The following is a 13,687-nucleotide window of genomic DNA, read 5'->3' as shown; positions in this document are numbered from 1 at the left end:
AATAAAAGTAGAACTCGGCGCGGGGTTCGTGCTTCCGCGAACTCGATTACCTATTTCAGAGGGAAACGAAGTAGGACATTCAAGATATCCGGACGAGGCCTACAGCGAAAGCAAATGCTCAGTTAATAATCACCGATGTAAATGTCTGCCGAGGCATTTATATCGGTGGTATCCCAACGAGGCCAGGCTTATTACTATGATGTAAAAAGTCAAAGGGCGATAAAGGACTCCTGTTAAAAGTCATCAGGACTAGTAACGGGGTGGGGGGTGGCGATCGGAACGTCACAAGGCGGGTGTCTTTTCCTACGTGGTTAGGATGTTGTATGCATAGAAAGGTTGCGCAAAGGGTGCAGATATTCGGTCAATAGTATAGACTGTGGCTGTTATTTACGAGCGGTAGAATTGTACTTCAAATTTCGGGAACGGTAGGACTTCTCATTGATGCTTGATGTCTGTGGGAAGTGTTAGGTGAACTGTTGTTGTGAGTCTCGCGGTTTCTTTTGGCAGCGTCCTTTACCAGTAGGGCGATCTACCAGGTTACCAGGTACTCTGGGCATTTTCTGCGTGTTTCTGTTCCTGCTTGCAGGGACGCTTTTGCATCAGGGATGAGTTGATCAAATCTCCTCAGTTTGAGTTGCTTCGGAAGTACTGTTTTGAGTAGGTATATGGGACCTGGAAGTGAACTCTTTCTCTGCAGTTTCTACTTTTGTATTTATCAATTTCACTTAGATAGCTTACTTCTCCTCACATCTTGCACTGGCAACTACACTGATTCATTCATGTCAGTCACCTTGGTAGCTAGGATCCGCCCGGACATGATTCGCTGGTGGTAGGAGTGCTTGGCACCAGCCCCGGTTAGAGTAGTTCAAGTACCAATGGTGGTCGTGCTCGGGAGCATGATCTTCACTCTCCCGGGTACGATTAGCAAGGTTGATCGCAACCAATATTTACTTATTTGGTTGCGATCAACCTAGCTGTAAATCCAAGCTGTCCTCAAAGTTGGAGCTGAAGTGGGAGACTAGAGGTTATACTCAGCTCTCGAACGGACCAAACCTGAGGTCCTCTGGAAAATTTATTTTCGCTGGTTAGCACTCTAATCACTAAATTTATCATTATGCTGTCGTGGCATGAAATTACTGGAATTAAATTTCTGTCGTAGCATGAAATTTCTGAAATAATCGTATTGTAAAGTGGGTACGTACGGTTTAGGTGGTGATAGTTATAGTAATAGAGTTAGCGCGGGGTCTTTGATCTTCCGCGGGTAGGCTGTTAGTTTAGCAGTTGCTGAGGGCTACTTGGTAAAATTAGGTGTCTGATGTCTTCTGAGAAGGCAAACTTGACTAAAGCGGAATTTTAGTGATGTGAATGTCTTTCGAGGGATTTGCATCAGTGGAATCTCACGAGGCCGACTAATGACTGTGGAATATAATCAGTTTGAGGGCTATAATATATCCTCCAATTAAGCCACTCATGGCTAAGAACGGAGGGGGTGCTGTAGCGACCAGACACGTCACGGGCCAGGTGCTCTTCTTCTCGGAGGGAAATAGAGATATTCTAGACATAGATGACCACCATGTCTTTCTAAGTACCATGTGAGCCTGCCGTTCAGCATTCTTTCCATGACTTTACATAAAAAGCTTGTCAGAGTGATAGGGCGGTAGCTTGAGAGATTTTCTTTGTCTTTACCAGGCTTGAGTACTGGTACGACAATAGCCTTTGACCAGACAGAAGGGAAACCGTGGAGGAGAATAGACTACTATAATACATAATAGGTGTTATAGCGCCGAATTAGGAAGGTGTGAGAGCATACTAAGAAGAATGTTGTTAGGTTCAAGGGAGGTGTCACGTGAGTTTTTAAGTGCGTGTGACAACTCATTGAATGAAAATGGGTCATTTAATTCACCGACAGAATCACCAGCGTTTAACGATAGTACTTCCATCTGAAATTTGTACGTATGAAATTCAGTCACTGTATGATGAGGTAAGGGAAACCGAACGGAAACAATCAGCCAAAATACTTGCCATTGTAAAAGGTGATGTAAGGAGTTCACCTTCATAATTGAGTCCGAGAATGGATTGGTTTGGTGATCTGCAGATTGTACGAATCTTTTTCCCCACAGTAGATGTGAGAAAAGTGCGTGAGATGGTGTCCATGTAATTCCTCCATGACTTCCTCTTAGCATCTAAGAATACTCGACAACATACCGCCATAGCCTTACGGTACAAATCTAGGTGTTCATTTGCAGGCCGGCGGTTAAATTTGCCCAATACTTGTCGTCGATTGCTAATAGCTTTTTGGCAGTCAGCATTCCACCAAGGAACAGAAAGACGTCTTGGGTTTTCCGATGTTTATGGGATATATCTCTTAACAGTGTCAAGTAACAGAGACATAAAAGAGGTAAGTTCGTCAAGGGCGTCTTCACGATCGTCATAATGTGATAGGATGGCTTTAAGGTACTGCTCCAATCTGCCTTTTCAACAATCCATCTACGTGGCCTTTAATTCATCTTGCCGTCGGCACCAAAAGCTATAGTAACTTGCCTGTGATCACTACTGTGAAGATCAATTAAAACGAGGGAGTAAAATTAGTGAGCAGGAGAGGTCGATGTTTGACATTGTACCAGAAGATGAAGACAAGTGTGACCCATCATTCAGAAGACAAAGGTTCAAGTCTTTTTTCATTCTGTTTATCATATTTCCTTGAGAGGAGCAGAAATATGAGCCCCAGGAAATATTGTGGGCATTGAAGTTTCCTATTATTAATGATGGCGATGGGATTTGCATGAGGAGATTTTATATTTCTAGAGCACTGAACTCAGAGTTTGGTGAGAGATACAAATTCAAGATATGTAATTTAAAGGGGATTGAGACTTAACAGCAACAGCAGAAATGAGGGTAGCTAGTGGTATCCTTGTAGTCGACACTGTCTACTGTCTACTGCTTGCAAGGAAATCGTATTTCTCACAGACATAGCCTCTGAGTGTTACTGCATCTTGTTGTAATGGATGCGTTTCTTGGAAGCACATTATTAATGATTCATATGCGCTCACAACATTCTCACATCTTCAATGCGGGACCGAAGACCTCTAACGTTCCTCTGAATAATGCTCATTAATGAAGTTAGTTGGATACAGAATTACAGATAAATATATGACAAAATTAGCTATAGGTGATCCAGTTTTACTTTTTCAAATTTTTTGTTTTAGAAACTTTGATGCTCTGGGATCGGGCAGTTCCTCTACCATAACCTCCAGTAATCGTGGTCTTGGAGGGGGAGATTTTGAAAAATGGGGAGTTGCAGATAACATCCCAGAGGAGGTAGTTGTGTGGGTTTCTTTAACAGGGAGCATATTTGGTGGTTTACCAACAGCCGTATTTACCCCCTGTCCACAAAGATAAAACTTTAGGGACAGGAACTTTCAGGGGTATTCCACTAGTGTTAGTTTCACTAGCTGTAAGTACCGACTTCTTATTTGTTTTCGTTAACTCAAAAATATTGCACCTGATCAGATAAAATCTGAACAAGCTTTAACATCTGGATTAACAAGGTTTCAGGAGCTAAGTATCTTTTTATATTATCTTCAGGTGGCTGGGAACAAAATCTTTTGCTTGGTACAGATTTTCAGGATTGCCTTCTCTTCTTTAAAACTTGGGCAATCTTGAGATCGAGCTGAATGTGTTCCCCCACAGTTTGAAAATTTTTCTTCCTCTTGACTGTCAGTGTCCTTGTGACCTTCTTCTGCACATCTAACACATATTGCGGTGTTCGGGCAAGAAGTTGTGGTATGGCCATATTTTTGACATTAGAAACACCGCCGTGGGTTAGAGATGAATGATTGTATTCTAACCAATAGGTATCCTACTTTAATTTTCTCTGGCGGTGTGGGAAGGTTGAAGGTTAAAATAATAGAGGGAGCAGGTTCTTCCATCCCACTATGACGTTTCATTATTCTCTTCACTTCTGTAACACCTTGGGGACAAAGTTCTTCTGCAATTTCTTTAACATCCATCTCAAGAAGATCCTGGCAAAAAATAACTCCTCGGCTAGTATTCTAGGTTCTATGACATACCACACTTATACTTATACCAGCCATATTCGTAAGACGTAGAGCAATTTACATTGTTCATCACTGTGTGTCTCTATTAATATTGATCTGTGTCTCAGTTTTTATATGTTCTTGGAGGAACCGCTTGCACCAGTTATACCTTATTGATCAGAAAAGGTGATACCTTATGAAGGGACCCATCTTCCTGATTATTCCAAAGAACAAGAAAATGAATGTTTTTATACTTTATGTCTGACTGTTTACAATTCTTTTCTGCAGGACTTTTATTCTCATCAGACAAAGCTCACCAAGACCTTTTCATTAGACTAAAATTGATGGTTTTTTCAGATGGACCATCAACCATCGTGGGATTTATTTGTGGACTTGAAATTTTGGTCCCACGAGTACTGGCAACATAACAGACCACTCCAACAGAGTGCATGCATACTGGAGTTAGAGCTAAATATAACTGGGTTTGCCCTTGTGCCCAGAGGACATTGTTCTAGACTCACTACGTAGAGCCATTCACCCATCAGCATTTTAGATTCCACCTTGGATTGTGGTTGCGTTTTGTAAGGTGTTGCAATGTTAGTCAGTGTAAGTAGAAGAGGAAATAGTGTAGAGTGTTGTTGTGTAGTTGTGCAAGGGTGTATGTTGTAGTGTTCTTGGTGTAGCGTATGTGTATAGTGTAAAGCTAAGGGTGTAGTGGGAAGAAAAGCTGCAGAGGCTAGGGCCATGGGACACCAACCCCCAAAGTATTAAAGAATAAGACTCCTAGTCGGGGACACAATAGAATTGTTAGTCGCAAACATCATTATGAGACACAACTTAAATTAGTCTGGGTGTCAAGAAACACTTGGCTCTACTATCCAAGGAAGACAGTTGTAAGATGTCCAAAATTTTATACCAATTTGGAACAATCTTATATGTATTGGACAGACTCAACGATGTTGTCTACAGAATTCAGCTCAATCCAAGAATGTAGATCATCTGAACCACCTGATGCCTTATCAGAGGGCTGTTGGAAAAGAACAGCTATAATGGGAGGGCAGTGAAATGGGTAGAGGACTTCTAGAAACAAGAAAGAAATAGAAAATAGAGGTATCTGGAAGGAACAACAAAGGGATTCTTTTTGGAAAAATACTTATAGAAAAGCCTAAAAGGATGAACAATAAAAATTATTATGCTTGAACAATAAAAAGGACAGAAATCTACTGTTATCTTGTTGTTAATTCAATATTAGTTTCTATTAGTCATTATAAAGTTTTTAATAAATACAGTATTACTAAAAACTGTATTTTGGTATTTATAATTTAATCAATTTTGCTTTTAATTTAAATTACTATTTTATATATTATATATTTATACATATTTATTTTATTTTATATATTTGAGAGTAATAAATCTTATTTATAAGAGATTTTTATATGTGTTTTTTTTCTCTTCAGTCATTTGACTGGTTGATGCAGCTCTCCAAGATTCCCTATCTATTGCTAGTTGTTTCATGTCGGTATACCTCCTACATCCTTCATACCCAACAGTTTGTTTCACATATTCGAAATGTTGCCTGCCTGCACAATTTTTTCATTCTACCTGTCCCTTCGATATCAAAGCAACTATTCCAGGATGCCTTAATATGTGGCTTACAAGTCTGCTATTAACTATACTTTTCCAAATGGTTCTTTGTTCATTAATTAGCTGCAACACCTCTTCATTTGTCAGTTTATAAACCATCTGATTTTTAACATTCTCCTATAGTACCACATTTCAAAAGCTTCTAATCTTTTCTTCTCAGGTACTCCAATCGTCCAAGTTTCACTTCCATATAAAGCTATGCTCCAAACATATACTTTCAAAAATGTTTTCCTGACATTTAAATTAATTTTTGATGTAAACAAATTATATGTGTGTTAATCTCTCTACATCCTTGTTGAACTGTGAACATGCATTAATATATTCTGCAATGTATCTTAAAGTATTCCTGTAATTTCTGTATATATATATATATATTTTTTTTTTTTCATTATGAGCACCTCTACCACTTCAAAGTGATCTTCATCTTCTTCTAACTGCTATATGTAAACTGATACCAACCAGCTGATATTACCACTGGAGTTTGCTAACGTTTCTCCCAGATGAACCCATATGCAGTGATTAAACTCTTTGTTCTAAAATGGTTGTTGGGTTACAAGTTTCTTTATCATCACATAGTTTACATGTTTAGTCTACCTCACTAGTGTAATACACTTGTAACAAATTTTTTTGACAGTTACAGTCCTTGTCACGGAATACAGATTAAATTATATTCTTATCAGTTGTAATTCAATAAATCCTTTTCAAATGCCGACACCTTCTCTACACATCCAGTTAATACAGGGATCTCTGTATTAACTGACATCTGTCAGAATAGACATCTGTCTATTCTCAACTAATGAAAGAGCAATACAAGTATACATTTATATTGTGTTCCCAGTCATTTGGGAATCCTTGACAATGAATTAACTAGATTACCTGAAAAGAATGCTTGCATTAATTTTCTGTATCATGCTGTGCATTCTGAAAGTACATGCTATTCAAAATGTTGGATCATGACAGCTTAAGTCTTTATCTCATTACTTATATTAAGAATTACAATGAATAATCCAAAGTAAATGAAAAATTATTATATTAAAACTATTTGGAAATCTGTTGTTGAATAACAGTGTGAATCCCAGTTGCATATGTATTGCTGTTCAAAGAACTCACTCCAGCCCAACATGAATTAAGGAAAGTGAAGAATGAGTGGTCTCAAAACATGTCCAACTAGCTACAAGGTACACAGTACCATTTTAGAGATAATGGTACTCTACATGTTAGTCAGTCCATCTTCCTGATGATGATAACATCAACCAAAAGATGCAAACAGCTCCCACGTGCTTTTATCTTGAAGCAGTAATTCAGCAATCTATGCATAAATATTTGCATCCCAAATGTTTTCCAGAAATTTTGTGATATCTGAGAAATTTAATTATGTAATCTACATCCTCATGAGTAGTGAACCATCATCATTATCCTTAAAAAAAGTTTGTTAAGTGTTCTGCAATCAGTTTTGCAGTGTTCTGCAGTTGAGTTCTTCAATCATAAGAGATGATTGTCTAGAACATGAATTTTTAAAAACTTTTCACTCAGTTTCAGTGCTCAGGAAAGACATGTTAACAAGCAAAATGAACAGGGAATAAACTATGATTGATTAGAGATTATCATAATGAAAAATGTTTACGAACATTGATTTTACATTCTAAATAGCCCTCTTCTTATAGTCACATATCCAGGATGGATTTATTTGTGTTACTATAAATTTGTGTTATCACTTTAAAATAATAATATAAGCTAATATTAACAAATTATATAAGCCAATATGAGCTTTATCTTATATAGGACAGTAATATTGAATTAGCACCAATTATGAACATAGCTTATTACATTTCACTGCGTCAAGTTGTTATAATTGCAACTAATTTTATGCTCACATAGCCTTTATTTATATTTACTGGAATATTAATACTGAATAAACTTTGGTTATGTCCCTAGCCTAAGCCCATTGCTCGTTATTTTCCAACTAGCAACTAGAAATTAATCAAATGAACAAATTTTAGCTTCATATTCAGTTAAATCTTCTGTGCTAATTGTGTTCAAATTGTTCACTAAATTGTGTAAGTGTGTTCACTTTCTTTTAATTAAAAAAAAAAATGTTTCTCCATTATTATCTAAAAGAACTACTGGCTGAGCTTATAGTGAGTCAAAAATTTATCATCTCTTATCTGTTTATAAATAATTAGTATTCTTACTATAAACATTAAGATCCTTAACTAATTATTTGACATCACCTTATTATGCCATATTGTCATGTAAATTATTTTTTAATAATTGTTGCCAATTTTTTCCTGTTAGGTACATTTTGTTGATTTAGCTGGAATTGAAACTGTTGGTAAAAGAGGGGCAACTTCATTTAAAGAAGCTAATGTTCAAGGAATTGCCAATAAAGCTAAATCTAACTTGGAACAAGTATTACATAATATGACAAAACTTGATAATTATCACACTAGTTCACATGTTAAAAGGTTGTGCAGATTAACCGAATATCTTAGTGCTGCTTTTACAAAAGGTTCTATTCTAAGGTAATTAATTAGTTTTGGGAATTAATTAAGGTAATAAGTTACAAGTCTGCCTTCTAAGACCTGCGACCTTATTGAATTACTTATTATATGTGAAATGTAATAAACCATTTTTTAGATAAAAGTTTTGTGATAAAGAATGAAAGAAAAAAATTTCTCTCTTGTTCTGTTATTTAGTAAACGGTGTTTTTTTTTACTTTATAATGAATATAAAAAACTAAGTGACAAACATTACATTTATATTCTCTATTACATTACACTGTTGTCATAAGTTAAGTAATAAACAAGTAAACACGTGAAGACATTTTGTTGAGTTACAATAACAATTCACAATTTCAACATTAGTGTTAGCAATGTTTTTTTTTTTTTTTTTAATTTATACCAATTAATATGTATTAAAAACTTTGGAGCAACTAAAATAACTCTTTTATTGAAATTTGGATTTGCCACTGCCACGGAACTGATAAATATTCTTGTAAATGCTACATCTTTTATTCTCTTTGAACTCCTTGTCATTTTATTGTAATGTTTGATAACTTTACAGTAGGAAGTACATCAACTCATCATAAATCTGTCTTGATATCATAATTTGTTACGCCAAAGAAAAATTATGGTATAGGTCCCATGAAATCTTTTAGGAAAGGAACTATCTTCAGTTCACATTTCCCGAAGAAAAAGTTGTTAATTCTATAACTAACTTTTGATTTTATATGAAACATATAATGGATAATTTACCAAAAACATTTCTTAATAAGTAAATAAATTTTCTGGGATATGTTATTTTAATAGCCGTAACCATGATGCTTTTCTAGACAAAAAATCCTACATATTACTTTAGTAGGAATATGCACTTTTTATTTGGCACTCAGCATCAGCATTTGGTGTAAACATTGTACTAGCACATTTTTTTAAATATGATGAAATTTTTAATAAACTGGATAAAACATGCTGAAACATTGTTTCATTTCTAAATCATTTAATTAACTTAACTTAAGACAAGATTTGTTAAACTTGAGACCTAGTTGGTAAAAAAACCTAACTTTCATTTTACCTATCTGGTTTTTTCATCTCTTATTTGAGTGGTTCCAGGTTATTTTCATCTGTTCCTGGTTAGTACTAGTCTTTTAAACTCAGCATATTTCCTTTAGCATACTTCCTCATTCATCTGTTGTAAGGGGGATTATATTAAAAAAATAAATGTTTTGTTATTAATATTTAATTTTGTGACTTGCATTTCAAAATAACACCCATCTTATGTAAAATTGTTCTATATAAAACTATTTGAATAAAAATGGCTGCAACCCCTAAAACTGGGGCACAAACAAAGAAAAAGCTCTTCAGAGGAAACGTATTTTAAAAACTATTTGTCCAATTTTTATTATTTTTGTGTCTCTTTCGTTAAAGAGAAACCTTTGATCTCTGATATTTAGTGAGGACAATGTGTAATTTATTGTTTGAAGAACAAAAAATGAAGAAAACCTAAATATGTAAGAAATAATTTGCACCCTCTTTAGTTTTTATTTTTTATCTTCACTAGTTAAAAATATGTTGGCTTTTCCCCACTATACATCATAGAACAAGATATTCTGTACATTCTAAAAAAAAAAAACCAATCATTCAATTATTCCTTTTATACAAATAAATTTATGATATTTCTAACATTTCAATATCACAAAAAAACAAATTTATGGACATTACAAGAAAAGAATATGACGTATACTTTGACTCACAAACTTAAATTGATATTAGAATTTTCTAGCACCATATGTTAATCCTTGTTTCTCTTTAAGTTTTCTTCTTTGTTTTTTTTTAGATTTGAAATTTTCTTCTCCTTGAATGTGAATAGATTTTAATGTAGCCATTTTATGCTTCTTTCTTTCATCCCTGCCTCGTCCTAACCCAATAGTTTTATATCCTGGTGACACTTCAGCCTTTTCCAAGGAAGAAATGTGTGCTGCATGTCCAAAATTAAATTCTCCCACAGTTCTAGCTGCTGCATATTCCACCATCATCGTTGATGCACACTTAGAATTCTCATAATATTTCAAAATTCGGCTATCAAGGCTTTCATTAGTGTTCTGTGTCAACCCCTTAACAAATTTTTTTAGTAATATTGGATCACTGAGTCTTGTATAAAGCCTTGAAATTTTCAAGTGTACTGTTTTATGACATACATTAATAAATGTTTTTTTTTTTTTGAATTTCTAAATAATATATATGACAAATAAATACAAATTTGAAATCAGTACATTCCAGAGTACAAAAAGAGTAGAAAAAAAATTGAAAAAATTAATATTTTGGGTAACACCTCCCCCCTTAAATGTTTTAATTCTTTTTCTCCTGTACATTTTTCACCACCAAAATCTAGGGGTAATATAACTTATAGTTATTACCCATAATAATTAAATCTCAGTGTCTTAATATATGACCCAAATCCTTCCTTGTTTGCCTCTTTACACAGTTCTGCCCTGAAATTCTCTTTTCATCTACCTAACTTACAACCTCTTTATATATATCACTTTCTTACTCTTACATCTATATTTGACAACAGCAGGCAACGTTTTGATGAAATGAATGACCACTTTATAAAATAAAAGTTATAAATCTGATTTTGATTTTTATCTTTAATTTGACCAAACTTCTATATACGATGTTCCTCAATCTTAATAGTAGTAATGTTCTTCACTTGAAACCATGCTTCTGAAATCCAACTGATCTTCTCATATTATTAAAACACCAGAATTGTTAAAAATAAAATTAATAAATATTTTATAAAATTGAAATTATCATTTTATACACTTTCTTTTATGTTTACTATAAATCATGAAATATTAAAAAATGTGAATAAGTAAAACCAAAATAATCTTCTAGTAAATTCAAAGGTTGAAAGTAAATTGCATTAATTAGTACATTTTTCAAAATTAAAAGATATATGAACACACTTGTAAAAAAAATGTTATTTCTTTCAGTCATTTGAATTTCAAGAAAAAACATTAGAAATTCTTCTTTATTCAAGATTTTTAAAACCATTGATTTGGATATTAATGATTACCTTTGTATAGTGCGTACAGTGAAAATAAAAGTTTGTTTACACAAGGCAGATAATCGCTGTCCAGAGCACTATTTTACTCTTTTCTCGAAACATAAAGCGGCTCTTCAGAAACCGAGTATTCTGCTGTACAGTGAATTTAACTATTTTCATAATTAGCCAAATTCTTTTGACAATTAGAATTTATTATAATTTGTTTAATTTTAGATAATTTCATTAAAGATATTTAGCTTATTTATAAATATTTCTTACTGTATACAGTACAAAAACGAATAATTTATACTTACATTAATAGATAATTATTACACTTCCTCCAACAAGTAAATCAAAAATGAATGACCACTTTATACGAATAAAAGTTATAAAAATACAGTGAAATCTCTCACAGCGACCATTTCTATAAGATCACCGACCTCCTCCGTAAAGACCAGTATTTCTCGGAACGTAAATATATTGCAGTTCTGGCAATTACTGATGTTCTAAAGACGACCACTCCCTAATCCGACTGAGATCATCAAATATTCAATGAAGGCGACCAATAATTGATTACTTTTTTTTGAATGAAACTATAAACGTTGGTCACAAATTTAATAGCAGATTAGGAGAAAATCTTAATTCTAGTACAAAAATTTTTCAATCGTCTACAAAAATTAATTTAATTTTAAAAAATAAAACAAATAAATGTCCATTTTAAAAAAGGATACTTTTCAAACGTACCAAGAAAGGAATGATTTAACATTGGCTTGGTTTGAAAATGCCTGTCCCTTCAGTAGGAAAAGTCTACAAGAAACACCAACGAATTAGCACAACTTAAAATCGAGACGTTTAATGGAAGCAGTGGTTGGTTGGAAAACTCCTGTCACCAAAACAATATTGTTTTAAAAAATCTGATGAAAGTGAATCGTGTCAGTGAAAACATAGTGGCAAAGTGGTTGTAAAAGATTCCATCGTTAATAAAAGACTACGATCTCAAGGAAATTTACAACTTAGATTTCGAGCTTTACCGAATAAGACATTGATGTTCAAAGTTACTAATTCGTATATTACTAAAAAAGTAAAACGTAGAATAGCAGTGATGTTGTTTATTAATGCTATAATAAAAAAAGAACCTCCATTAGTTATAAACAATTTACTAAGGCCAAGATGCTTCAAAAATGTCAATATGTCTGAACCAAAAGTAGAATGGTACGCAAATCGAAAGGCTTGGATGAAGAGCTCGATTTTCACTGTTTGGATTGAAAAATTCAATGAAAAAAACAAGACAGGAAAGTGCTGATAATTTTTGACAATGCCCATGTCATCCAAAATTGCCATTAAGAAAAGTCTATATGTTATTTTTACTGCTAACACTACAATTAAATCACTACCATTAAATGTTTTAATAATTCAGTTGTTCAAACTGACTTATCGCCGTCGAATAATGATTACTCTTGAGCAGTTATCGACTCAGTTCAAAATGTAAATGACTTGATTAAAAAGATTTCTTAGATGGGTGAAATGGAATATGTCAAGGAAGCGTGGACGAAAACACGGAAAAAGTGTTTTAAGAAAAGTGGTATTGATTTTGGATTACCTGAGGAAGAAAATACGAATGAAGAAACTGTAGTTCAAACTAAAAATGAGATCATAAAATTAGGCCGGCAGATCGCCATTGACACTGATGTTCATTTTAATGAAGACGAAGAGGTTGAAGATGAAAATGACTGAGAGAAAGAAATTCTACATGACCATACTAATGCTTCTACTTCGAAAGATGCGGAAGAGACTAAGATGGAAGAAAATGAAGAAATCCCGGCTTCCTTTAGATGATGTTTAAATTGTGTTTATAAAATTAAAATAATTACGTCGTAATTTTGGTAGTTAGAAAATTGTCGATTACTTTATGAAGTTCAAGTTGGTTAGAAAAGGAAGTGATTAAATAAAAAAAAAAGTCAAGTAGGCAGACTTCGTTGAACGAATACTTCAAGCAAGCCTAAGCGTTTTTGTAGGTTAACAAACAAAACTGGTGTTAAATACTGAACTTACAGTATTTTTCAAGGCGCAATTCATTTGTTTAAAATACAAAAAAATGACCCTCTCATTTAAAGTATTTACTTTCATATTCGACATTTAATTCCATTTTACACAATACGTGTTCTGAGAACCTGTTTAATTTTTCTCTTTATTTTTGTCTATTCTATTATTGCCATCTACCGAATTATCCATGTTATTACAATAATATGTATATCGTTTGACTACATTTGAGTAATTTTAATGAAACGAATCTCTTTTATACTTCCAACTATGGTTTTATATTAAAAAACATTAATTCCTGTAAATCTTTAACAAGATTTATTACGACCACATCGGCAGTCATGTTCTCTAAGGCCCACCTCTACAGAAGACCAAAATAGTCTGGAACCGAGGCTGGTCGTCTGAGGAGGATTTCACTGTATTTC

General features: G+C 33.8%; 1 protein-coding gene across 1 annotated transcript in view; it reads left to right on the top strand.

Annotated features, from left to right (window-relative positions):
• Nucleotides 1-13,687, top strand: part of LOC142317429 (kinesin-like protein KIF9) — a 52,656-nt gene that overhangs the window by 22,800 nt on the left and 16,169 nt on the right. The window contains exon 6 of the mRNA XM_075353997.1: nt 7,977-8,203. Coding sequence (XP_075210112.1) covers nt 7,977-8,203 — 227 coding nt within the window. The remainder of the gene's footprint in view (nt 1-7,976; nt 8,204-13,687) is intronic.

The sequence above is a fragment of the Lycorma delicatula genome, chromosome 1, assembly GCF_047948215.1.
Source record: "Lycorma delicatula isolate Av1 chromosome 1, ASM4794821v1, whole genome shotgun sequence".
Taxonomy (NCBI): Eukaryota; Metazoa; Arthropoda; class Insecta; order Hemiptera; family Fulgoridae; genus Lycorma; species Lycorma delicatula.
This window is presented reverse-complemented; position numbering and strand designations above follow the sequence as displayed.